At 42.3% G+C, this 25,276-nt stretch overlaps 2 protein-coding genes and 1 pseudogene across 6 annotated transcripts; all 3 read right to left on the reverse strand.

Annotated features, from left to right (window-relative positions):
* Nucleotides 1–426: 426 nt before the first annotated feature.
* On the reverse strand, nucleotides 427–2,879 carry LOC101766211 (presenilin-like protein At2g29900). 2 transcript variants are annotated; one of them, XM_004982397.4, is made up of 2 exons: nucleotides 1,640–2,879; nucleotides 427–784 (listed from the first exon to the last, which is right to left on the reverse strand). In XM_004982397.4, the coding sequence occupies exons 1-2, from the start codon at nucleotides 2,824–2,826 to the stop codon at nucleotides 661–663; spliced, it is 1,311 nt and encodes a 436-aa protein (XP_004982454.1). In that variant the 5' UTR covers nucleotides 2,827–2,879; the 3' UTR covers nucleotides 427–660. The 2 variants fall into 2 exon arrangements, with proteins under 2 accessions (XP_004982454.1, XP_012704205.1); XM_012848751.2 differs by lacking the exon at nucleotides 427–784 and having other exon boundaries at nucleotides 1,203–2,879.
* Nucleotides 2,880–3,153: 274 nt separating this feature from the next.
* LOC101766618 (pentatricopeptide repeat-containing protein At5g55840) lies at nucleotides 3,154–9,559 on the reverse strand. 4 transcript variants are annotated; one of them, XM_012848722.2, is made up of 7 exons: nucleotides 9,183–9,559; nucleotides 6,504–8,368; nucleotides 4,939–6,404; nucleotides 4,692–4,851; nucleotides 4,370–4,506; nucleotides 4,026–4,241; nucleotides 3,154–3,903 (listed from the first exon to the last, which is right to left on the reverse strand). In XM_012848722.2, the coding sequence occupies exons 1-3, from the start codon at nucleotides 9,328–9,330 to the stop codon at nucleotides 5,091–5,093; spliced, it is 3,327 nt and encodes a 1,108-aa protein (XP_012704176.1). In that variant the 5' UTR covers nucleotides 9,331–9,559; the 3' UTR covers nucleotides 3,154–3,903; nucleotides 4,026–4,241; nucleotides 4,370–4,506; nucleotides 4,692–4,851; nucleotides 4,939–5,090. The 4 variants fall into 4 exon arrangements, with proteins under 4 accessions (XP_012704176.1, XP_012704175.1, XP_004982456.1 ...); XM_012848721.2 differs by having other exon boundaries at nucleotides 3,154–3,900; nucleotides 4,939–8,368; XM_004982399.3 differs by having other exon boundaries at nucleotides 4,939–8,368.
* A 725-nt stretch (nucleotides 9,560–10,284) lies between these two features.
* LOC101762988 lies at nucleotides 10,285–15,949 on the reverse strand (annotated as a pseudogene).
* Nucleotides 15,950–25,276: the final 9,327 nt, after the last annotated feature.

Here is a 25,276-nt window from a genome sequence, read left to right on the forward strand (position 1 = left end):
TCTAACCGGGCACTAACTTTTGAAGCTGCATATAGCCAGCTTCAATTAAAGAACTTAGCTTCTAGTAATCCTCCAGCCATATTACCAGATTATCCAGAAACTATCTTCAGTTCATCCTTCCAGCTTCCAACAACACAGCTTCAGAAGAGAGCCGTATTATCAGTTTGTTAGGGTCTCAAGTGAGAAGCTGTGAGAAGCTGTAAAGTAGTTATTGTCATGTCTTTCCCAAAACTGTGATAATAAGTTTCACTTTGAAGTATCAAAGCACAACAGCCATGAAGACATGAAGTGTTGTTAAAAATAGTATCTCCATGTGTACAGACACAATTGAGATGGAAGAGAGCCAACAAAGATGACCCTGAACTTCTAAAGCTCATACCTCATGTCCCTTCACCCAGCTTATCATCACAGGGTTATTGTAGCAAATTAGTATTAAATTCCTGTGAACAAAGGAATACCTCCTATATTGAGTGAATCTAGATCTGTCAAATCCATTCTCAACTATTTATTTGTTGTAATCGCCAGCCAACACAAATAAAAGGCCAAAGAGAAAAAACAATGAGACTTTAATAAAAAAGATAACAGTATTCAACATCAGAAATCCCAAACTCTCATCCTCATTCCTTGAAGGATAAGGAAACAACACCCAACTGGTCCGCATCAACCTCCTTCTCCTCCCCACACTTCTGTAGTGAGAACATGAAGCTGCAAACACTGATGCTGGTATCTGTATGTCACCTCCGCAGCCAGACCCCACAACAACCATTCCTTTGCTCCTATATCACTTCAAATATAGAAAGACATCTTGCGTAAGGGCTTACAGAAATCATTAGTAGCAGAATACATATAGAATTAGAAAGTGAGGCGCACTCCATACTGAATTGGACTACCAAAGTGGTCCGCATGACCATTTTGTTGAACAATGTGGTGCAGTAGTTATTCTCACTGAGATATAGTTCATTTAAATGATGCAGAAAAGGCACGTTGGTCCTACATCTTAGCTTTCTTTTTTCTCATAATATGCACAGCCATAATAATTTTAGAAAACTTGCAGCAGACTGAAAATCAATCCATCTAAACAACCTATTTGCAGCCTGGCAAACTTTTCATCCGCAATTGGTGAAAAGAAAAAGTTGAAGAATGATACCTCTAAAAAGGCATATTTATGGCTTGATAATTCAAGAAAATGTCTGTAATATATATGCACCCAAAATGTTCTTATTAATTTTATTACAAAATGCCAGATGCTACAACAGAAACAGATGGGGACGTACCTAGGTTGGGACATACACAACAAGATCAGTAGTGGAAAATATGACACAAATTCCAAATAGCTTTGTATAGGTTGCATGGACCAGTCAGATTAACATTTCCAGAAAATGAAGAGCTAATTGACCAGGAAAGGTGCCAATCGTGAACTACAATAGTACAACAATAAGCAATGTTCCATTAATGCTAAAACATCAAAAGATTGGTGGAGCACTGCACAACAAATTCCTCAAGCAATGTTCTTGTGAGCACATAAAACACAACGCCAAGGGCGATGGACACGGGTAGGGCAGGCAATGCCTTGCGGAAGAAGGCCAGCAGGAGCAGAGTGATGCCAAGCCCAGCAATGATGGCAAGGTAGCAGGCGTACACTGTCATGTAGTCATACATCGCTGCCCTACCGACCAGAACACTGTAGAATATGAAGTCCCCCAAGCCGAGCTTGATCGCCCCAGATGAGCTCAACCCAATGCCATCTTCATCTTCCTCCTCTTCCCCTGATCTCTCTGGACGTGGCTGGATCAAAGGTACCCTCATTTCAGCAACAGCCACTCTATGCTCCCGCAATGCGGATACCTCCCCAGCTTGTTCAACTGTAGAATCTGAGCTCAAAGCAGCCGCCAATGTCTCCCTGGGCCTTGAATTATTAACATTACCAGCTGAAATGGTAGCTTCATGAACTTGGGGTGCCGAACTGTTTCCGGAATTGGCATCAAGACGCCTCCCGGATACCTCCCCAGTCACGTCGACCGTGGTGGAACTGGCATCCAAATCCGCACCAGGTTGCCTCCCTTCCCTCCACAAGCGCCAATTTCGGCCGTGTCGGGGATCCACCGGCCTCGCCTCGTAGACCAGCGCCGGTATCTCCTCGTTCCTCTCTATGGCGAGCTCAAGCAGTACTCTCAGAGGGCCACCAGGAAGCAGCACGGCGGCGAGGTCGTAGATGGCCATGGCGACGAGCAGCGCCCAGGTGGTCCACTCGGGGAGCAGCGTGAACCAGAAGGCGGTGAGGACGGCGACGGCGACGAGCGCGGCCTGGTGGAGCGCGATGGGGACGGATGCCGGGGCCAGCGCGGCGAGCGCGAGCGCCCCCGCGGCGTTGGGGAGGAGGAGCGCGAAGGAGACGGCGTCGAGCGGGAAGCGGAGGCGCGAGAGGAGGAGCAGCGCGACCTGGCCGCCGAGGACGAACAGGACGGCGAGCGCGGAGAAGCCGAGGTAGGCGCGGAGGCAGGGCGTGCAGCGGAGGTAGAAGAGGAGCGCGAGCAGGAAGGTGGCGGCCGTGACGGCAACGACGAAGGTGAGGGCGGTGACGAGCGCGGTGGGGATGTCGTCCCCCACTCCGCCGGAGACGCCGCCGCCGCCGCCGGTGGCGGCGGCGATGGAGGCGGTGAGGGGCGAGGGGGAGGAGGGAGAGGAGAGGAGGGAGACGAGGAGGACGACGAGGAGCATGCAGGCGGAGACGGGGTAGACGATGCGGGTGATGTCCTCGCCGAGCGAGTCCAGCACGGTGGCGCCGGCCGGTGGATCGCCAGGGACGGCGGCCGCCGCGTCGGCCATTTTGGTGGATGGGGGAGATGGGGGATCGCTTCCGTTGGGCTGGCCGAGTATTGACTTGTTTATTTACACTTGTCCGCTCACTTCAGCTTTCTTGTAGCATCTCATCAGAATACAGTTCAGTCTTGCGTCACACTAACCAGCCTCCTAAAAATCTTACCGAGAACAGTAAAAAAATCTTAACACGTCATGTTTAACCTTCAGTTCTTGGTCGGCTGAAAATGAAAGCCTCACAGTATTTCAGTGCTGTAATTCATACAGATCGATGCACATGTCACTATGAATACAAAACGCAAGATATAAAGTGCCTTGTAAACACACAACACAAGATACATAAAGTTGCATCCATCTTATTTTTAAAAAAGGCAGGAGCACTGCCATATCATTTAGGGAGAAGCATGCCAGTCATTACAGAGTTTGAGTTACATAAACAAAAGGGAGCTCTCAGTCTCAAAGGTAACTAACACAAGGAAAACGTTAAGCCACCAAAAGCCCTCCGAACGCTTGCTGCCTGAGAGAATCCACACGCTTGCGATCTCCTCCAGTCCTGCTTGACGTGCCCTCTTCGCTGAACTCATATCCAGATTCCTGCTGACCATGCCACGAGAATCCCAATTCTGAGTACTGGATCGTGCCGAGGGTTGGCCAAACAGAGCCCTGAAGTGGTTAAGCAGGCATTTTCTGTATGCCTGTACAACACAACCATCAGGCCTCAAGTTGCTGAATAAATTTTTTTCCTCCTGCCGTTTGCCTGCACGAAGAAAAGCTTTGAACAGGCCTCTTCTGCTTTGGTGGTCATCAGACGTGACTTGCTTTGCCCTTAGTTTTTCATTCGCAGTCAGCCCAAGAAACTGAGCCTTAAGATCCCTCTTCAACTGAATTTCAGATTGGCTGAGGTCCCTGTACTCTTACACCACATCCAAAAATCCAAATCAGCTGCCTCGCCACACAAAATTGCATACATCTTCATTGAACATTCTTGCTCCCGGCCCTTCAGAAATTCTTCCTCTCCTGAAAACAGGCTGCAGCTGCCTTTAACTACAAAATTCTATTTCAACAGTACCAATGAATTCATACCTGCTGAGAACACAAATAATCAACGTTAGTAAGTACTAACACAGTAGCAACAGCAAGGCAAATACCGATCCAGTAGTGGCATATGGCAACTTCATGACTGATGATACACAGTGGGGTTGGGTTACCTTTGTTGCAGAGCCAGCTTCAGAGATCCAAACAAATGATCCAACAAAAAACCATAAGCATTTGACTAAGTGAACGCGTGATGGCCATCCATCTTGTAAATCGTATACATTGGAATGTCCATCCAAGGTCTTCTCATCGAGTGACAGGCATTTAAAAAGCTCCTGGTAATTGGAACATAAGATTGATACTGAATCTCTGCGAGGACTACATTCTCACTGCAACAGAAATATAGCACTTAATAGTCTATCCAAGGAGACATATCCAGTGAATGAAAACATGATGAAACCTGAAAATTTTCCAATTCATAGATTTAAATCACAAGTGGGGCAACACTTCTACTCACCTCCAACAAGTGAAAGCACATGTTGAGCTCGAGACAACATTTCCACCACCTGCTGTCCCTGTCTGTCGTTCAGTAGCCCCTGCCTGGGACCAAGAGTCCAAGATGCTGTTAGCCTGTTACCCTCCACCTGATGGCCTCTGCAGCACAGAATGTAGATACTTTATTGTTCAAACGTTGTGAAAACTGTGCTGATAAAATGCAAGATGTGTGGTTGTTCGCAGTATTTGAGCTAATGAGTAATGACAGAGCTCTTTTGGGAGTTCTTTTTGCTGCAGATTAAGGCGTTAGGAGAAGTCAAATGTGGGTTTTCAGAGTGGCTTACCTGTCTATGTTCTCTTTAGTGAGTAAGTGCGCTCCAGCTTGTATGGCTATGTTCGTTCTTATGTAGTGAATGACAAACCACAGGCAAATAAAGATTCAAACATGGAAATTGCCCGTGCGCAAGCATATGGGATGTTCCTCCCCAGGTAAATTTTGTCTTTCTGGAAACACCAAACTGATGATTAAAAGTGAAGAAATAGTATTATGACAACAAGAGTAGGATAAAAAGACATAACACAAAAGCTGACCTGAATTAACTGTTAAGGCAAATTGCATTAAAATGTCACAGTACAAGGTATCACAGGGCATAAACCAGAAAATGTACCCACAGTTTTCTACCAACCATATTGGTCAAATGCTAAAATTCATTTGACTTGGGTAAGTTCCAGCGGAATTTCAATCACTGGAAGCTTTCTACTGGCAATACCTCAACCTCCTTAACAGGCATTCCCTTTCTGCAGTTTCTTATCATGTTTAACCTTCTAATTGCATCTTCCATCCTCCTTTCGAGACTTTCAGAATGCTTAGATGGAATAAGGCCCCTTTCTTCTATATCCTCCAGTAGTTTCTCTCCAACCTGCATTCTCTGTGTCGCATACATAGCTCCAGTGAGTGTGACATAGGTTGTAATATTTGGCAAAAGACCCTTAGATTTCATCTCTCCATAAAGATCTAGTGCATCAGAGATACACTTGTTGTTGCATAAACCAGTAATTAAAACATTATAACTGACAACATCAACCTTCAGTCTACATAACTCCATCAACCTCTTCAAGTGCAAAGCATCAGCAATCTTAGATTGTTTACAAAGACCATGCATTAGAGTAGTGAAAGTAGCAATAGTTGGCACCATTCCTGAACGCATCATACTGCTAAAAACTATGACTGCCTCCTCAAGTTTCCCGCATCTACAAAGTCCTCTAATAATTGAGCTGTCAGCAACTTCAGCAGGCACCACACCAAGAGCTTTCATTTCTTCTTTTAGCCTGAATGCTCCATCAATCTCGCCAATCCGACATTTTGCATTGACCAATGCAATATAGTGTGTATGGTTTGGTTGAAGCCCTCCTTGTAACATCTCACGTAAAACCTCATGACTCTGGTCGAAGCAATTTTTTCTGATTAATCCATTTATCATGGCACTATAAGTTTTGCTGCTGGGTGACATATGTAACCACTTCATAGAATTGAAAAGTTGTAGCGCATTATGCATCTTGGATTTCTCACTGAAAGCTGTTATCAGTATATCAAAAGCTAACTTATCAGGAAAAATGCCTTCTAAAACCATCTTCTCCAAGAACTTAACTGCAATGTCAATCATCCCACACTCAGAAAGCCCAAGTATGAGCAAGCGATATGTGACATTGTTTGGTCTGATCCCTTTCCTCACCATATCTTTGTACAGATAAAAAGACCTTGAATAATGTCCCTTCTTGACATACCCATGCATAAGTATGTTATAGCTAGCAGTGTTTAGATAAACCTCATTCTTATGCATATCAGAAATCACACTTTTCATAGTATTTAACTTTCCTCCCTTGAGGTGCCCTTTCATCAATGAATTATAGGCAATACAATCTGCATACAAGCCTTCCTTGCATATGATCTCCTGGAAAACATAAGAAGCAGCCTTCACTTGACCTTCATTGATCAATCCATTCAACAAGCAGGTATATGCAACAGTATCAGGGACTAATCCTTTCTCCAACATCATCTGCAACAAGGTGAATGCAGGCAAAATCTTACCTTTCCTGCAAAAACCACCGAGAAGAATGGTGTAAGTATGGATATCAGGTAAAAAGTTGTTTCTGACCATTTTCTCACATAAGTCCAAAGCTTCGTCTAGGGTTCCATATTTGCATATCCCAAGAAGTAGTGCATTGAAAGTTTTCTCATCAATAGCAGAAGGTATGTCAAGAAGGCAGGACATAAACTGCTTCGCTTGTACCAAGTGGCCTCCTTGACATAATCCTCTAAGCAAATTCTGATATGTGCAAACATCTGGAGAATGACCATATCTAACCATATCATCATAAACTGAAAATGCATCAGTTATGTTACCTCTGTGGCAGTAACTATCTATGATGCAGTTAAAGGAGACAGAATCAAATGATATCTTCATCCTAGACATGTATTGTCTAAACTGCTCAGCCTCTGTAAACATTCCTACTCTATAGAAAGCACATAATAATGCATTATGGATGACTGGATTGGCAACTAGCCCCCTTCGATAAATGTCCACAAAATGCTTCAGTGCTTCCTTGACATACCCAGCCTTACAGTAATAACAAATCAGAGTTGTGTATACCACATCATTAGGTAAAATTCCACTTTTCTGCATTCTTGATAAAATTTCTTTTGTGTCATGCAACTTAGCCATCCTGCACATGCCATTGATCAATGCTGAATAAGTGATAACATCTGGATCAATTCCATCTGCAAGCATATTCCTTAAAATTTGTTTAGCCTTGGAAATGTCACCTACTTGACAGAAACCATCAATGAGAATAGTATACATTGTCTTATTGATGGTCATGCCTCTTGAATTCAGATCTTCGATGAGATCTAGAGCCGGTCCCAGCATGGAAAGTTTGCAGTAACCATTCAGCAAAGCACTATAAGTTAGTTCACTTGGAATGACACCAGAAATTTGCATTTCAGACATAACACTAAGGGCCTTATCAGTTCTCCCATTTCGGCAGTACCCATCAATCATTGTAGTGTAAGTAGCTACACTTGGAACCGAATTTTCTCTCAGCATCTGATTGAAGACATAGCGAGCATGGTTTATCTTACCTTCCCCAAAAAAACCATTGATCAAAGTATTGTATGTACATTCATCAGGTGTTAAGTTATCTTTCCTCATTCTTTTGAGTAAAAGGAAAGCGCGTGCACTCCTCTTTATTTTACATAATTTATCTATCATGATGTTATAAGTATACACATCTGCCTCTATACCATTCCTCTCCATATCTTCTAGAACACACAAGGCAGCCTTAAACCTCCCTTTCTTAACATACCAATGTAGTACTGTATTATATGTAACTGAATTAGATAAGCGGCAGCTCTTCATCTTCTGAAGCATATCTTCAGCCTTTCTAAATTCACCCTTAGTGCACAGGGAATTAAGAAGAATATTGCAAGTGGTAACATCCAGAGGAAATTTACGGGCCAAACTTTCTCTCAAGAACCACCAGACATGTTTTGATTCCCCTTCCTCCACAAGAGCATTAAGGATGGTGTTGCAAGCAACAGCTGAAGCCTTAAATCCACAATCATCCATAAAGAAAACCGCCACAACTGCGTCTACCACTTTTCTTTCCTTGACATATGCTTTGACAAGGATGTCAAAAACAACATGATTGGTGGAATCAAAACGTGAAATGGTCCGCAAGAGGGAACTAAGAATAGCAGTGCAGGAGAAGCCTGTCATGGCAAGATGCTTCAACACTGACATTGCTTGAGAATGCATTTGAGCCTGGATGAGAATTGGAACAGCAATACAGTAAATATAGGTAATTCGGTCTAAACCTGATCGCTCCACAATAGAACTCAGTATCTTCAAGGTCAACTTTCCATCAGACTTGTCAAGCCTCCCAAATTTGTAGGCCATGTGATTCAAGGTCTCCCACCGCTTCATAGTCTGAATGGTGATTATGCTACTATCAATACCACGCGCTGAAAGAAAGAATCAAATCAATGAAACAGGAAATTCATTCCACCCATAAAGTAGTTATAGCGCACAGGAAAGTTATTGGGGTTTGACTTTTACGGAAATGCTACTTCAGTCCCTAGGATTGGCATCCACATGTTCATTGCCTAGTTTCAATTAGGAAACTGTTGTGTCAGAGAATTTATCTTTGATAATGTCCTCGAGACATTCAAAACAGGTTCATTCCTAGACTTATTGTTTAGGAACTGGAAAGTCACAAGCAGATGCCAAGTTGTCAGGTCAAAAGCACCCATCCAGAATTGCCAATACCACTTTCAAGCGGGAGGCTATGAAAACATTTCTTAAGTCAAATATGGAGATAATCTGCAACCGAACTGATAGCCAAACAGAGAAAAAGAAAAAAAATCCTAATTCGGAGCTTTACATGCACCCCATTTCCATAATTGCTAATCAAGTACACATTAACGAATTGGTTTGGAATAGGAGTTACAAATTGATCAAGAAAGCATCGAGATAGAATAAGAAATAAACATGTGTGAGGCGCACGACCAGCAGCATTCTGACTTCAGATTTGCACAAACTTATTATTCCACATACCACTCCATCAAGATGAGTTCAGCACACACTTGCTGGCTACTAGTAATTTTTTATAGGCCTGGGATATGCATTTTGCACTATAAAGATCAACTAAAGTACTAGTGCCCCCAATTCTTAGCATCACCGAACTACGCAACCCAACAAGTTTGCTGACTGACTGCTCATATTTGCTGATACTGACTGGCGCCAGTCAGTTGCGTTTCTGGCGGAGGAGGATTTTACCTGAGGTGGTGTTGGCGCCGGCGGCGATACGGGGGCACGCGGGCGGCCTCGCGCGGGAAGGGAGCCGCGAGGAGTAAGCCGCCGCTTTGCACTCGACGATCCTGCGGCGGTACAAGGAGCACGCCAGCGACGAGAAGGTCGACGACATGCAGCTCGTTCGGCTGGCTGCTGCTGCAGCAGCAGAGAGCTGCTGCCTGCTGCAGCTTGCGTGCTACAGCTGCTGCGACAGAGAGCCGAGCAGCAGCAGCCAGCCGAACACGCTGATGGTAGCTGACTAGCTAGTCTGTGGAGGAGGCGCCACCAGGACCAGGGGGAGGAGGAGGAGGCGCCACCGGGGAGGAGGCGGCGGCCGTCACTCCCGTCGACCGGAGAGGGTGAGCAGCTGGGCGGAGGGGGTCTGTGGGCTTGAGGAGCCTAAACTACAGCAATGTGGTTCATTCTTGGGCCGAGTTGGGCTAGCCAGAGGTTTTGGGCTGGTTGCACGCCTGCAATTCAGGCTCAATTGATATAGAAGTTATGTACGCTCTTGGGCTCTTTGCAGTCTGGCCTGTTGCGCTCGGATTTGCTATTACGTCCGGTAGAGACATATAACTAAACATTTATACTCTAACAGTAGTCCAATAACTGATCCACAGCCCAATAACCTATTTCAACATTTTTCTAATAAACTATCTCAACATTTTCTACGTGGATGTCAAAAAAAAATGTTGGCGAACACGTAAAAAAAGTTGATGAATGTCAAAGAAAAAACTGTGTTCAAAAGCATATTTCCTCTTATCACTGGCAAACACGGGAGGAGCCTTCTAACAAAGAGCAACTTCACGGACCACGGTGCCGGCCGGCGATCACCACAGACGAACAAAACTCTGACGCCGTGGCGGTGTCTGGGGTGAGGAGTGACCCATGCCTCACGGTTGTAGACTGCGAGCTCCTCTCGTCAGAAATGATCGCATGTTCGATACATCCTTGCAACCACCAGAGAGCCTTCCTTCGGCCGATCATGTTTTGACATTCCTCGGCACAAACGAATCATGTTTTGCATAGTCTGTTTTAAAATGAAGGTCGTTTTAGATTTCTATCAAACTTCTCGCTTTGACCAAGTTTATAGAGAAAATATTAATATCTACAACATCAAATAAATTCCAGTATCAAGACAAATTTCATGGTGGATTTAATGGAACTAATTTGATGTTTATATTATTGCACTCTTCTATAGGAAAAAGTTCAATTTACTACCCTGACCTATTGATAATTTAGGGGGTTATTCAGACTTTGTTCGTAGTTTAGGGTAGTAATTTGGACTTTTTTCTTTTCTATAAACTTGTGGTTAGAGAAGTTTGGCTTAGGATAGAACTACATTTTGAAATGGAGGGAATAGTACCCAGCGGGAAAAAAGGTCATTTGTAAACTCAGCCATGCTAACCTCCAGTTTATCTTCTTTAACCCAGTGAATAGATGGAAGCCGTCTAAACTCTTCAGTCAGCTTAATACACTCGCCAACATTTTCAGGGGAAACAAAGCCCATTGCAACGTTGATGCAGGACTGCGCAAATGAAAGCAGCGAGTCATTTGTTGCTCCATTAAAAGAGAGAGGGAGGGAGGGAGGGAACATAAATTAAGCCGTGATGTCCAACTAGCTACCTTCACATTCCTGATTTGGTAGGGACATCCAGCAGGAATGAAAACCGCTTCAACAAGTTTCTGTTCAAAAGTCCAGGGTTCAACACCTAAAAAAAGGCAGAGAAAGGGCATAACACATGTGTGAGGTCTGAATACAATCGCGGAACAAGTTCACTAACCATATTCTTTCTTGAGCTTTCTCTTATGCTCCTCAGTTAAGTAAAAACACTGATCATGAATTGGGTGAATAGCCTGTATCATTAATATAACTATTAATCAGCATAGACAAGACAAGGGAATAAATTCCTAGTAAGTGAAAAGAAAACAAATACCTGCTTCACAGGATTGCAATGGATGTGCCGAAATTCCGAGGCATGCTTCCTAAGCTAATCTTGTAATTTATCCGAATCCTCCCTTCGGAAAATATCCCACAAAGTACCACCTGTCCTCTGATGCTCTCCACTCTCCTGGACCATCCTGTGAGGAGCATCACTGACTTTTCCTTCACCGTAAAGTTCATCAATATCTTGTTCTCTCATTTTCTTTCTGGTTTTTTTCCATCATCTGGAGCTGATGAGTACTATAGGCCACTTCTGCTAGCTGTGTGTGTTAAAATATTTACCTGGTTAAAGCAGACACATATCACAAGAAACTAATAAATAAATAGAAGAGGTCCCTTTACTCCCCAAAAGTATTGCAAGAGTCTGCTTAACCCCCTAAAGTATTTGTTGGCTTACTTAACCCTGAGATTATAATGCCGGCTCACATCAACCCTACACCGGTTTTTCCAAGTAGTTTTGATGATGTGGAAGGTGTTTCGCCATGTGGACCGTCCTGTCCCATGATCCTTCTTGTTCTCTCACCTTCTGGTATCTCAGCTAGCTGTTGCATACTCATCCCTGATGCCTTTCTTTGCATCAACACGCACCCACTGTAGTGCACTAGTGCTCTCCAAATAGCATCGTGACTTCCACCGTATTCAAACATTAGTGCATGCAAGCAACAAGCCACAACATTAGGCTGCGACACTAGCATGTGCACTGAGGCAATTATCGTGACTTCTGGCATGTATGCATGCAACACACTAATGATGATACATGATACGTGCAAAGGGTCGTGATTCATTTGTAGCTAAGTGCATGTAACCAGTGATAAGGTTTGAACATTGAAAGGAGACATTAAGAGAGGCCACGGGAAAGAGTAGCAGCAGGATGGAGCACAGCAATGCCCTCCGCCTGGATCAGTTGTTGATTTAGTTGGGAGGCTTGGAGCCTAGGCATGATGCATCCACCTCCTAAGACAGATGGGGTCAGAACAGAGACTGAAAGAAGAGAGAAATAGATATATGGGTGACGTGGCAGTACACATTGCAAAAAAAACTTCCACATCATCAAAACCAAAACCAATATAGGGGTGGTGTGAGCCAGGATTATATTATCAGGGGTTAAATAAAACGAAATATACTTCAGGGGGTTAAGTGGTCTCTCACGATACTTTGAGGGCGTTGAGTGCACTTTTACCAAAAAAGGAAGAACTACTAATGGTAATTACCTGGTGGGTATAAAGCAGCAGCATTAGAGAGAAATATTATAAAGAAAGTGGGACACGTATCGCCTAGTATAAGACCTAGCTTTTCACAAATCAGTTTTATTAAACACTGCAGGAACAACACACAACTGCAGTAGTGGGGTAAAATGGCAGAAATTTCACTATCAGACAACATACTGAATCTAACATGTCGCAATGAAGCTTGGTCACAGAGTCACGCCTGCCTAACTCTTGGTAAAATCCATAAGCGATATGAGCTTTTGGCCCAAGATCTGGCTTCTGGACACCATCAGGAAGCTTCACTGTAAGATTTAGTGGACCATATCGAGGATCAGTATACTCAGGAAATGGCAATGCACTGAGAAACTCAGCACCATGGCGAGGCAATCTCTGATTAAACGAATTGGACGGTGACCAATCCTTTAGCTTAAACATCTCAGGCCAGTATTTGATGGGGTGAAATCTTCCTTCTGTGTATCCCACAAAAAACTTGTGTATATTAATTTCTACCTGCAATACCAAACGTATGAATGCTAATTGCTTATTATTTTTACAAAAAACTGTAAATAAGTAAATAACAGATCACAGTCTGACTGCATGCACAGAGATAACACCATTAATTTGAAATTGAAATGGAAAGTTAACTTCACTGATCAATTAATAATTTTTTTACTATTTGTAAAGCATGTTTTATTTCTTTACATAATAGCAAGTTTCCAAGGCAAACATATCTGTCAATTCCTGGACCAAGTGTGTCAATAAAATGTTTTGTGAGGAGGGGAGAACAAAGAGGGATTTCAGCAACAAAGCACTAGTAATTCGCATATACAGAACAAAAAAACATGGGGCAAATATGTGCAACAAGCCAACAAAGGAGAATTGGTAATCAAGAAATATCATTGGGGACTTGTACCGCCACAATGAAAATCAACATGGGGCAAATATGTGCAACAGAGCACATACTTCAACAAGGAAGGAAATGAACCTATCCAACAACTACAGCCCACCCTCAAACAAATCCAGGAAAAGCAAAAAAAAATCCAAGGAAAACATTCACATAAAAATCATGTAAAAAAAAGCGATCACTAATGCACTAGCATATTCAAGGCAATCTATTGCCTTGACAGCAAGATGCGCATCTTTTCCCTTGCAATTGTTTTTTTTCTCGCAATGCCCGTCACATTACTAATGGCTCCCAACTGAGACCAGAGGTTAACTGAGAATGTCAGTAACAACAACTGGTTCACCCTTTGCCCAATGTATCTGAAAGTGCAGCAAGTCATCCTCCTTGATACCAGTGGCAACTGGACAGTATAGGTAATTATCACTCAAACCATTCCTATTTGCAGCCTCTCGCGTGTCCTGAGTCCTTATCTTTCTTGAATGATCCCAGCAAGAGCACCTTTTTCAAGCAATATTGCTTTAGCAAATATTTCAGTCCTGATAATTCTGCCAGCTCGTTCTTCTAACTCAGAAAGGAACTTCTCTGGGAACAAGCAATTGAGGTTCAAAACTGAACCACCACAGCCTCCTAGCTCCTTCGGTGGGCAAGGAATGCTACCATCATTCTTTGCTTTCCACAGTAGCATAGCGTTATTTGGATCCTCACTATTGACCAGGCTATTTGGGGACTCCTTGTGCATCCTTGAATTAGGAATATAACCGAAAACATAATCCTTACCTCTATCTTCATACCACACACGCTTAACCTCTTCTCTTCCTGGAATCTCACCGTTGCGGATCTCCCAGCAGCATGCAAGGCACAAATCATAAAAGCAAAACTTGCATCTTCTATGAAAATCAACTATAGAAGTTCTACATTCGTTGCTGCATCAGAAGGAAAAAATACAAATAAGATACTGTTACAACATTTATGGCATAAAGGAAACAGGAAAGGTCCTTACCAGTAAACACGCTCATCCGGAGAACACTCAGCTTGTTCCAACTTTACTTCATTCACCAAAACACGTGAAAAGAAAGACAAATCAGCATGTATTGCAACCTCAGTTACCAGATTATGTCATGCAACACCAGAACAAGAACCTTTTATTTTAGCCTCTAATTCTTTCTCTCCATCTGCTCTTGCTGCAGTTTTCTCAACCAGGGTAATAACAAGCGTACAACATGACAAGCATAACCAACTTGATTTTCAACAGTGACGTCCTTTTTTTGGAGCCTTGATGGAATTTGGAGTCATTAAGGAATACCCGAAAGGAACAATAGCAAAAAATGAAAGCACAAAAATAGAGATTGGATATGTGATGACAGGTGCAAACCACTTCAAGTCCTTGCAGCATTCGTACGCATGCCTTGCAATTACAGTTCTTGCAACAATATGGGCATTTCGCAGAAAATTCATCTTCTGACAAATCAGGGTACCTATTTACCCAAAAGAAAGTTCAGTGCTGTGTAATAGTAATACACAAGACTAATAATACAGCAAGATTTCAATGTAAACGAAATGAAAATGCATTATATGGAGCGCCAAGACATAAACTGAAGTGCAAAAAAAGTAGTCAATGCATACATAAAACAATGGTTGACCAAAGCAGATATGTCTAGGTTATATGTAATGTAACTTCCAAAAGAACAAGGTAGTAGATGGGCGATCAAATTAGTAGAAAAAAAACTAAACAAGATGAGAGAACGTGACACACCATTGTTGGATGCATGGCACACAGAAGCGTTTATTGTTGCAAGAATTACAACGGACCACCCTTCCTTTATCATTCCTCTGGCACTGGTATCCTCTGGCACTGGTGGCACATAAAGGAGTTTCCTCTTCCGTTTCTACAAAATTAAAAACCACATACATTAATTAAAATAATTGTGGAGAATCATTCCATGAGCATTCTTATACAAGGAAATCAGTACATTAGCTTATTATTATTTTCATCACAGTTTTTGTCACTGCAGGATGAGGCCCTTTTTTTTCATCATCCCCTCTCTTTAAATTTCTAACGGTAGCATCGTTCCCTGCATCTCCTCGTTTCTGCTTTTTTGCAGTCCGTAAAGCCTCATCATAACTTAAGTCCTGGTCCTGCTTAGTATCATCCTGCCAAATAACTAAGTAAGGCTGGCAGCATTATTCTTTTAATGAAGCAAGGCCGCCAAATAATACTATTGCATACCTAAAGGTCTACAAGACCAATGATAAGTTAAATAGATGAACATTGCAGAATTCCAACATTTCAGGGTTTTAATTCATTGTTAACTTTTCCATTGACGCTTCATTTATATGATGTCCAGAGTCAAAATTAGAAGTTCCACTTGATAGTTCTGGTTAAAGGGGGTAAAATCTTCGAGGCCAGGAACATGAATGGTAAGCTGAAGAAGAATGGTAGCGACTAGCAACGCACTATCTTACTATTACTAATTAGATTCCTTTTGAAGCTTTCACGTGAATCCACATAAGTGGACACTCTAGAAAAAGAGAGAAATCTTAGAATTCTCTCAAAAAAGCAAAACATCCGGCCATCAATTCGAAGACTCGAATCATCGTAGCCATTAGATCTATTCTGTTTTCTAAAAAATTACCAACCTCTACCATTATAAAAATAGCCTAAATGACCTCCTAAATCTATATGTAAATTACCCATCTCTGCTATTATAAAAATAAATTAAAGTAACCCATAATCTTCATCTAAATTACCCACTTATGTCATTATTCTATACACTTCTTTGTCCACGTTCATACATTTTTCATTCACATTCATACATTTTTTCACTTTGCATCACACCAACATGCATTGTCTTTACCTGGAACTCTGATGGTCCCACGTGTGTGGCATATATAATCGAAGTGGTAACGAACAAAGCGGCAAAAATACAAAAAAAGTTTTACTACCCATCTTTTCTACCTTCGCGTTTCTGGATCTTCCCATCTTTCAAGAAAAGTAGGAGAAAGATTATCAAAGAAATTATGCCTGGGTCTTCCCATCTTTCAAGAAAAGTAGGAGAAAGATTATCAAAGAAATTATGCGAATAGGATAGCGCAGCAAGAATATTTAGGCGAAAACCCCCCAAGTGACTGACTGGCCGTATTCTTGCTTGGAACAAAAGAAAAATATTGCAAGGGGAAAAGGATATAAATCGTGGGCGGAGACCAAAAAATGCGAAGAGGTGGAGCAAAACAAGGTCTTTGCTAACTTTCGATGCGCGCTCATTCAAATAGAGGTGAAAAAAATCGCAAAGACCCGCTCAAACCAAAGTAAAACCCATGGAAATCAACGCAGTAGTATTAAGGAGAGATACTGACGCAGCACCAAAATGATCGACACTTCCAAATGTGTATAAAGTACATGATCTCGATTTTTCTTTCATGATCTTATCATGTGGTGTTGATCAGTTGTTTCATGTATTCGCACCGATCGGTTAACCCCAACAATCAACGATGCAAACCACTAAGAACAATTGCTACAGCTTCTCATGTCGCAAATGGACACAAAATGGGGATGAAATTGAAACTGCAACTGCAAGTGCATATATATATATACATACATACATATGTTGGGATACGAGGTAGGCTACGCTAGCGCAAATCAAAATTTCTACCGCGTATAACCAGGAAGAACTGCCGTATAAGGATCACGGGATTACCACTCGACGCACTACTGGTGCGGAAGATGTAGATATGCGTCGGTGCAGTGAAGACGATCACGTAGTCGTACGTAGTCGATCAACGTAGTCGTACGTAGTCGATCACGTCCAGCAGCTCCTCAGCAGCTCGTCCACGTGCACAGCAAGATCGCCTCCGGTACCGCGGCTCGTCGTCGGCTCGTCGTGGCTCGTCGGTGGCTCGTCGATGGCTCGTCCAAGTGCTGCAGGCGCAACACCTCCAAGGTATCCACACGTGCAGGGAGGAAGCGTCGCAAGCCGGATTGCTAGATCCGCGAGTTGCAACAGGCGAGGGCGTGGGAGGCGCGGCAAGTGTGTTCAGCCAAAAGGTGTAAACCCTAGGGCGCCCCCACCCCTCTATTTATAGAGGTTCCTGATGGGCCTCTGGATCCGAGGCCCATTAGTACTCCTAAACCTAATCCAACTCGGATCAGATCCGAATTGGGCTTCCAGCCCCTTAAGTGTGTGACCCTATGGGTTCGGATACGTATAGACATGGCCCGAGTACTCCTACTCGGCCCAATAGTCGGTAGCGGCCTCTAGCAAGACGTGCCAACTCCTATACGCATACGAAGATCATATCAGACGAACCATCACAACATAATATACATGCTATTCCCTTTGCCTCACGATATTTGGTCTAGCTTCAAGCCGACCGCTCTTTCTCGATCCTGTGATTCGGAATCCCTTTGTAGGTTAATTCTTAACCGTACGTAGCATGGCCATGCATTTTCGGATCCGATCACTCGAGGGGCCCAGAGATATCACTCTCAATTAGAGAGGGGCAAATACCTTCTTGATTGACCATGTCTCATAGCATGCTTCTTGACAAACCCGAAAGCTACCTTTATAACTACCCTGTTACGGCGTAGCGTTTGATAGCCCCTAAGTAGGTCGATCCACATCTAGAATACATGCGACAATCTCAGGTCTAAGGACAAAGCGTATATGTTGTTTAAAGAGAGAACTACTTCTCGTGTTGGGTCAGTCCTAACACATGTCTCCACATGTGTCCACATTTATTAGTTCAACATCTCCATGTCCATGACTTGTGAAACATAGTCATCAACTAATACATGTGCTAGTCTAATATTCATGTGTGTCCTCACATGAACTCCGACTAGGGACAACTTTAGAATAACCATACAAGTAAAGAGTTTCACATACAATTCACATAATTGCAAATCAATTCAAGTAGCCTTTAATGGATATTCAATGAACACAATATACAAATCATGGATACAAATGGAATATCATCATCTCTATGATTGCCTCTAGGGCATACCTCCAACAACATATATATATATATATATATATATATATATATATATATATATATATTTGTCTACTGCAACCATGGTGACCGATTTCCAGACCAAAAGAGTCCGGTATTGGTTCAGCAGATTAAGTAAACACAGACAGTATATACATACATGATTCATGGAAGGTCCACATTATTCAGCACCAAGTACGCGCAAGTACGGTGGTTTCTCCATTTGATGCTACAACACATATACTATGATACAACAAGCAACAGAACAATAATAAACTGGGAGACACCTTGCTTAGCACTCATTACTTGCACTCTGGTTCTCGCACTCGGAAAAGAAATCAATGAACGACCCCACCAGATAAGACTTCTATGAGGGAGAACACATATATTTTGTGGTGCAGACATTTTCTAGGCATTCTAGAGAAGTGTTAGAGACACTTCTTAGATGTTTTGAGACATTTCATCAGAACATCACACTTGAGATCCAACATAACCCACTAAACTAACATTCTTCATGATTTCGTTAAAAGTTAGATCTTTATGTCATGTTCAAAGCTGTCTCTGGCCCCCAAATAACACTGGCGTAGCACTGTGTCTTACTTTCAGTAAACACTCCTCAACCCCTTTGAGCTTTGAGGATTTTGTCCCACGTGAGTACACAACTATGGAAAGCATAATTCATTGTAACATCATTATAAGGGGATAAAATGCATCTACGCGTGCAAAAGGGATCACATGAAAAGCACAATTCATCTAACCACTTTGTGTGTCTGTCCCACATGTGTGCACAACTATGAAAAGTACAATTCATTATAACATAATTATAGGGGGGTATAAAATACATCTATGCCTGCAAAAAGGATCACATGCACTTTTTGTGTATATGACCAATAAGCTCGACTTGACATTCTAGTACTAAAAGTGAAATGTGTATTCAAACATTTGAAAACCTTAGCACAAAAAAATATTAGATTCTACAAAATATCTCAAAAGGAAAACATGGAGGAAAGGTCAACACATACTAGCTATCTAACATTTAGTATTGTCTTGATATATGGAATATGATGCTTGCAACTAGTAATATAACAGAATTTGGTTAAAAATAAATATTCTTGTTCAATTATGCTAATTTTGAGTTAATACTCTAATTAATAGATATGCCTGAAATGGTGAACAAGTAAGGCTGCTAGAAACAGCTAAATGCAAGATTTCAGCACATGACAATCCATCTTGAACATACTCCTATTTATCTTGTCCTCAATTCGCTACGTAGCTCATTATGATGTTGGATGTTACTAACCTTTTAGGGTTTCAGAATCTATAGTCAATCCCACTAGGGGAGATGGATATATAGACTCCTCATGGGCCATATGGGCCTTCAATATAGATGGGCCTTGATATACTTAACACCTCCCTTCAAACTCAAGGTGGAAGTGGAGGAGCTGAAACATTGAGTTTGAGCAAGTGAAGCTAATGTTGTTCTCGAGTTTGTGCCTTAGTGAAGAAATCTACCACTTGTAGCTTTGAGGGCACATATTGAAGAGAAATTGTTTATTGATGACAATGAGACCGGGTAAAGGATGCATCAACACCAATATGTTTTGTAAGCTCATGCTTCACAGGATCATTTGCAATCTGTATGGCTCAATGTGACAGGCTCTAGTGTTGTTACAGAGAAGAGGTGTGGGGACATCACAAGAAATACCAAAGTCTGCTAACAACCAATGAAGCCAGACAATCTCTGCAGTGGTAGTGGCTAGGGCTCGAAGTTCTGCCTCTGTACTAGACTGAGATACAGCTGCCTGCTTCTTGGATTTCCACACAAGAGGAGAAGATCCAAGAAGGATACAATAACCTGTGACAAAGCGACGGTCCATTGGATCACTCGCCCAAGTGGAGTCCGAGTAAGCATGAAGCTGAAGCGGGCTGTCACGAGCATAGAATATAAACACTGAGAAGATGTCCCTCTTAAGTACCTCAGCACACGAAGAAGGTGTCCAAAATGAATAGAAGTAAGAGCACTCACAAACTGGCTCAAAATATGAACTGCATGTGCAATATTAGGTTGCATAACAGTGAGATAAACAAGGCTGCCCACAATATGTCGATATCGAAACGGATCCTCGAGAAGTATACCATATGTAGGACGAAGCTGCAAGTGAAGATCCATAGGTGTTGCAGTCATTCTATGATCAATAACTCCAGACCAAGAAATCAGATCTTGTATGTATTTGGACTGAAAAATGTAATAACCCTTTGAAGAGTGCAGTACCTCAAGTCCTAAGAAATAACTAAGAGGACCCAAATCAGACATCTAAAACTGCTCACCAAGTTGTTGTTTCACATGGGATATGTGTTCCATATCATCTCTTGTAATCAACATATCATCAACATACAAGAGAAACAAAGTACGTCCACGTGGAGAAAGATGAATAAATAAAGCAGGATCATGCTCACTAGGTGAGAAACTAGAAGCCCATATCACAAAGACAAAACGCTCAAACCAGGCACGAGGATCTTGCTTAAGGCCATATAAAGCACGATGAAGACGACAAACATGTCCTAAAGGAACATCAACACCAGGAGGTGGCTGCATATAAACTTCCTCATGCAAATCACCATGAAGGAAAGCATTTTTAACATCCATATGAGAAATGGTCCAATAAGATGTGGCAGCCACTGCAATCAAAGTATGAACAGTGGTCATGCAAGCAACCAGAGCAAATGTCTCATCATAATCTCATCCCTGAGTTTGTTGAAAACCTCTAGCAACAAGACGAGCTTTATATCTCTCAATGGAACCATCTGATTTAGTTTTAATTTTGAATAGCCACTTGCATGTAATAGGAATTGCATGTGATGGTAATGGAACAATATCCCAAGTGCCTGTACGATCAAGTGCTGCAAGTTCCTCAGACATAGCAAGCTGCCATTCCGGAAGACTAGAAGCTTCCTGATATGTGGATGGCTCATAAACAACAACATTCACACAGGGAAAACCATACTTGTCTTCAGGATAAATAGTAGTACGATCTCATAGATTATATCGTGGACTAGCCTGTAACTCATCAGAAACAATATGTGACTCATCAATATTATTGTCAAAAGCATCAAGAGCGGGTGCGTTAGGACTAGCCGAGGTGGTAGAACTAGAAGGAAGTTCAGTGAGAGCTTTGGGACGATGACAGAAAAAGTGTGTGATAGATGGTTTTGAAAAAGGTTGAGGTGGAGGTGGCGCATGTGAAGGTGGTGTAGGAGGTGTAGGTGGCTCATAGAGAGGAGGTGTGATGAAAATAAAAGGATCATGAATGGATTCGAAAGATGAAGTGGCATAACTTGTGGATGAAACAAGAGGAAGACACATAAAAGATGTGGACTCTGTGGGAGAATACGAGGGCTGTAGAGGGGTTAAAAAAGAAAGGACGGTCCTCAACAAAGGTCACATCACAAGAGATATGTATGCGACGAGACGAAGGATCATAGCAGTGATAACCTTTATGCTCAGGACTATACCCCAGAAAAACACACTTAGCAGATTGCGCAGTCAACTTAGTACGCTCACGAGGGGCAAGCAAAACATAGCATGTACAACCAAAACACTCGGAGATGGTCATAGCTGGGAGGGGTACCAAGAAGTACCTCACCAGAACATTTGTCAGACAGTTTGGATGAGGGTTGTCTGTTTATGAGGTATACAACAGTGGAGACAGCTTCACCCCAAAAATGAGAATGAACAAAAGAGGAAATCAAAAGTGTGCGAGCTGTCTCTATAAGATGGCGATGTTTACGTTCAACAACACCATTTTATGCATGAACACCAGGACAAGAGAGCTGAGCAAGAGTACCTTAAGAGGACAAAAATTGGCGAAAAGCATCAGACAAATATTCACCACTAGAGTCAGAGCGAAAAACTCTAATAGGAGTATATAACTTTGTGTGAACCATGCAAGTAAAAGACTGGTATATGGAGCACAACTGTGAATGGTGTTTCATGAAATAAATCCATGTATATCGAGAATGATCATCAATAAAAATGACATAATATTTGTGACCACCCTTTGTAGCACAAAGGTGCAGGACCCATACATTTGAATGAATAAGATCAAAAGGTCTAGTAGAATGGGAAGCACTAGAGGAATATGGAAGTTGTATTTGTTTTCCAAGCTTACAACCCTTACAATGAAAACTAGACTCAATAGATGTATGGCCTAAACAACCTTTATTTATTAATGTAGACAAACGAGACCCACAAAGATGACCAAGACGATGATGCCACTTGGCAAAGGACAAAGTGGATGAACATGCAGCGGATGACATGCGCGCGTAAGGCTGAGGGAGATGCAATGTGTCAAGAACATAGAGGCTAGGGGAACCTTTACGGCGATGGCTAGTCCCAAGCATAGTCCCAGTTCGACGATCCTGAATAAAACAAGATGAGTCATCAAATCCAACAAAACAATTGTGATCGGTTACTTGACCAACTGAGAGAAGCTTCATGGACAATTTAGATACAAAAGAAACATCAGGCATAGAAAAATGAGAAGTACAAAGAGAACCCTCATGAGTGATAGAACAGGATGTACCATCTGTAGTCTGAATAGAGGCACCATCATTAACTGACTTGCAACCAACAAGCTGGGAGCGGTCAGATGTCACATGAAAGGAGGCCCCTGAATCAAGCACCCAAGATGATGAAGAAGCACTGACAGGTGAGGTAGCAGCAACAGACATAGAGCCTCTAGGAGTAAGTGTTGTACCACGACCACGGGCAGCACGAGCAGCCCGCCGTGCACGAAACTCGGCCAACTTCTCCGGATGCTCAGAAAAACAATTTTCTGCAGTATGAGAAGTCTTTCCACAGTGCTTACATGGCTCTGAAGAAGTACCTTTAGGTGTACTAAACCTCTAAGAAGCTGCCAATACACTATGAGATACTGACATAGATGCAACAGACGTAGACCGAAGGCGAGTCTCTTCAGCAATTAACTTAGACAAAGCACGTGCCATGGTTAAGTTAGAAGAATCATGTAATATCCTTTTACGAAGAGAATCAAATTCTTCCCTTACTCCCATGACAAAGTGATCTACAAAGAACTTCTCAATAAATTTGTGTGCTGGACACTGATCAGCAGCACAAGCACCTATCATGGAGGTCAAAGAGCCTACCAGACAATCAAAGGTTGAGTAGTAATCATCAATGGACATATCATTATGCTCAATTGTTTGAGTTTGATGCATGAGAGTATGTAGAAGGGCACCACTATCCTGAACAAATCTATCCTTCAGGGCAGACCAAATGGCTTTGGCTGTTTTAAACTTAGACTCATAATCATAGATTGCTTAGTACTGTTGACCATGGCAGCCATCACTTTCTAATCACTAATTTGCCAATCAGTGACTTCTTTAGCATTACTATCATCAGTCTTAAGTGCAGGTGCATCATCAGTTAAATGAAAATAGAGACCAGTACCCCTTAAAGCAATTTCTACACAGAAAGCCCACTTAGGATAATTGTGACCATCTAGAGTGATACTGACAACAATTGCATTTATCTATGACATGTTGAAAACCTCTAGGATATGACCAACAATAGAGAAAAGCAAAGGAACAGATATCACTCGGGAGTAGAATCAACAAAGTACCACTGTGCAGAGGAAGTCACCATAGCGGAGTACCACTGTGCAGAGTGAAGATCGAATCCGCGACGAGCGGATCGGGTGGCACACGGTGGACAGACATGCGGAAGATGACACCCGGCGCAACTAGATAAGTCGAGGGCGACGCACGAGAGGCGGCGCAGAGGAGCCACGACGGCGGCTGTGAGGAGCCGTGACGGGCGGCAGGGACGAGCCGAGACAGGTGGTGTGACGGGTGGCGGAGCGGCAGCGTGACGGGCGTCACGTGCGTTGGCAGCGGATGAATGTTGGGAGCGCAGGATGATGATGATGATGATGGAAAAAAATGGATCTCGGGTGGATTAGATTAGACCTAATCCTAACCCTAAACCACACTCTGATTCCATGCTACTAATCTTGAGGGTTTTAGAGTCTACAATCTATCCCACTAGGAGAGATGGATATATAGAGTCCTCATGAGCCATATGGGCCTTGATATACTTAACATTGGACACAAGCAGAAATAACACTACCACCGAGTTGCAGTTTCTCCATTGCTTCATTTGACATCAACTCTGCCCTCCTCTAAGGATCATCCTTCCCTTTTCAACGCAAAAACAGGCAGTATAATTTGTACCCATTTATACAAATATATAGTTTTAAGTTCATACTTTGTATAGAGATCCACCAATACTTGCATGCCAAGATAGTTCCTATACAATTAACGAGAGACATCTTGCAGGTAAAAATTCTAATTCTTTAATGTACTCCATACTTACTAATACATCAGCTTGTTTAATTTCATGGAACATTTGTTTAATTCTTCTACGCAGAGAACAAGATAAATAAACTATTTTTATTTCTGCAGGTTGACCCCGTCTAATTAGAGAACGGATGACAGAAACATGCACTAATTATTACAAAATGAAACTACAATGTCACTACCATTCCAGCTAGCAAAGGTTCCTGGCCCTAGAACCAATTGTTTACTCTCAGAACGGGTATGTATTTTAGGCAAAGTATACAATTAACAGTTCGTTGCACTAGGTTATCCGGGTATTTGTGCTACTAGTATGGTTTCAGTAGGAAAAGGATGTTATGTATCTAGGTGAATAGCGCCTGGCAGTACTGTAGTCCCATTGTAAAGACTACAACCCAACAACCAATTAAAGGAACAATCCACAGGAGCAGTTACTTGAACAATGTAAGCAGCAAATTTGCCCAATATTTGTGGAAGAGAAACTCGATCGATTGGGCCTTTGGGAGACGATTCCGATGAGAAATAGGCTAATTTAGCCAATTTTTCAAATAAGCTCGGAGAATCTAGTGTTTGGAAGTTAAATCTCTTGTTTTGCGTTGACATGGTGCCCGTATCACAAATCCACATGAGGACAAAATAACATAACAAGCCACCTCTCATG

Source organism: Setaria italica, chromosome IX, assembly GCF_000263155.2.
Source record: "Setaria italica strain Yugu1 chromosome IX, Setaria_italica_v2.0, whole genome shotgun sequence".
NCBI lineage: Eukaryota > Viridiplantae > Streptophyta > Magnoliopsida > Poales > Poaceae > Setaria > Setaria italica.

Coding starts and splice junctions, on each gene's coding strand:
- LOC101766211 (XM_012848751.2), bottom strand. CDS start 2,826: ATGGCCGACGCGGCGGCCGCCGTCCCTGGCGATCCACCGGCCGGCGCC.
- LOC101766618 (XM_012848721.2), bottom strand. CDS start 9,330: ATGTCGTCGACCTTCTCGTCGCTGGCGTGCTCCTTGTACCGCCGCAGG. Junction 8,369..9,182: donor CGGCGCCAACACCACCTCAG/GTAAAATCCTCC, acceptor TCTTTCTTTCAG/CGCGTGGTATTGATAGTAGC.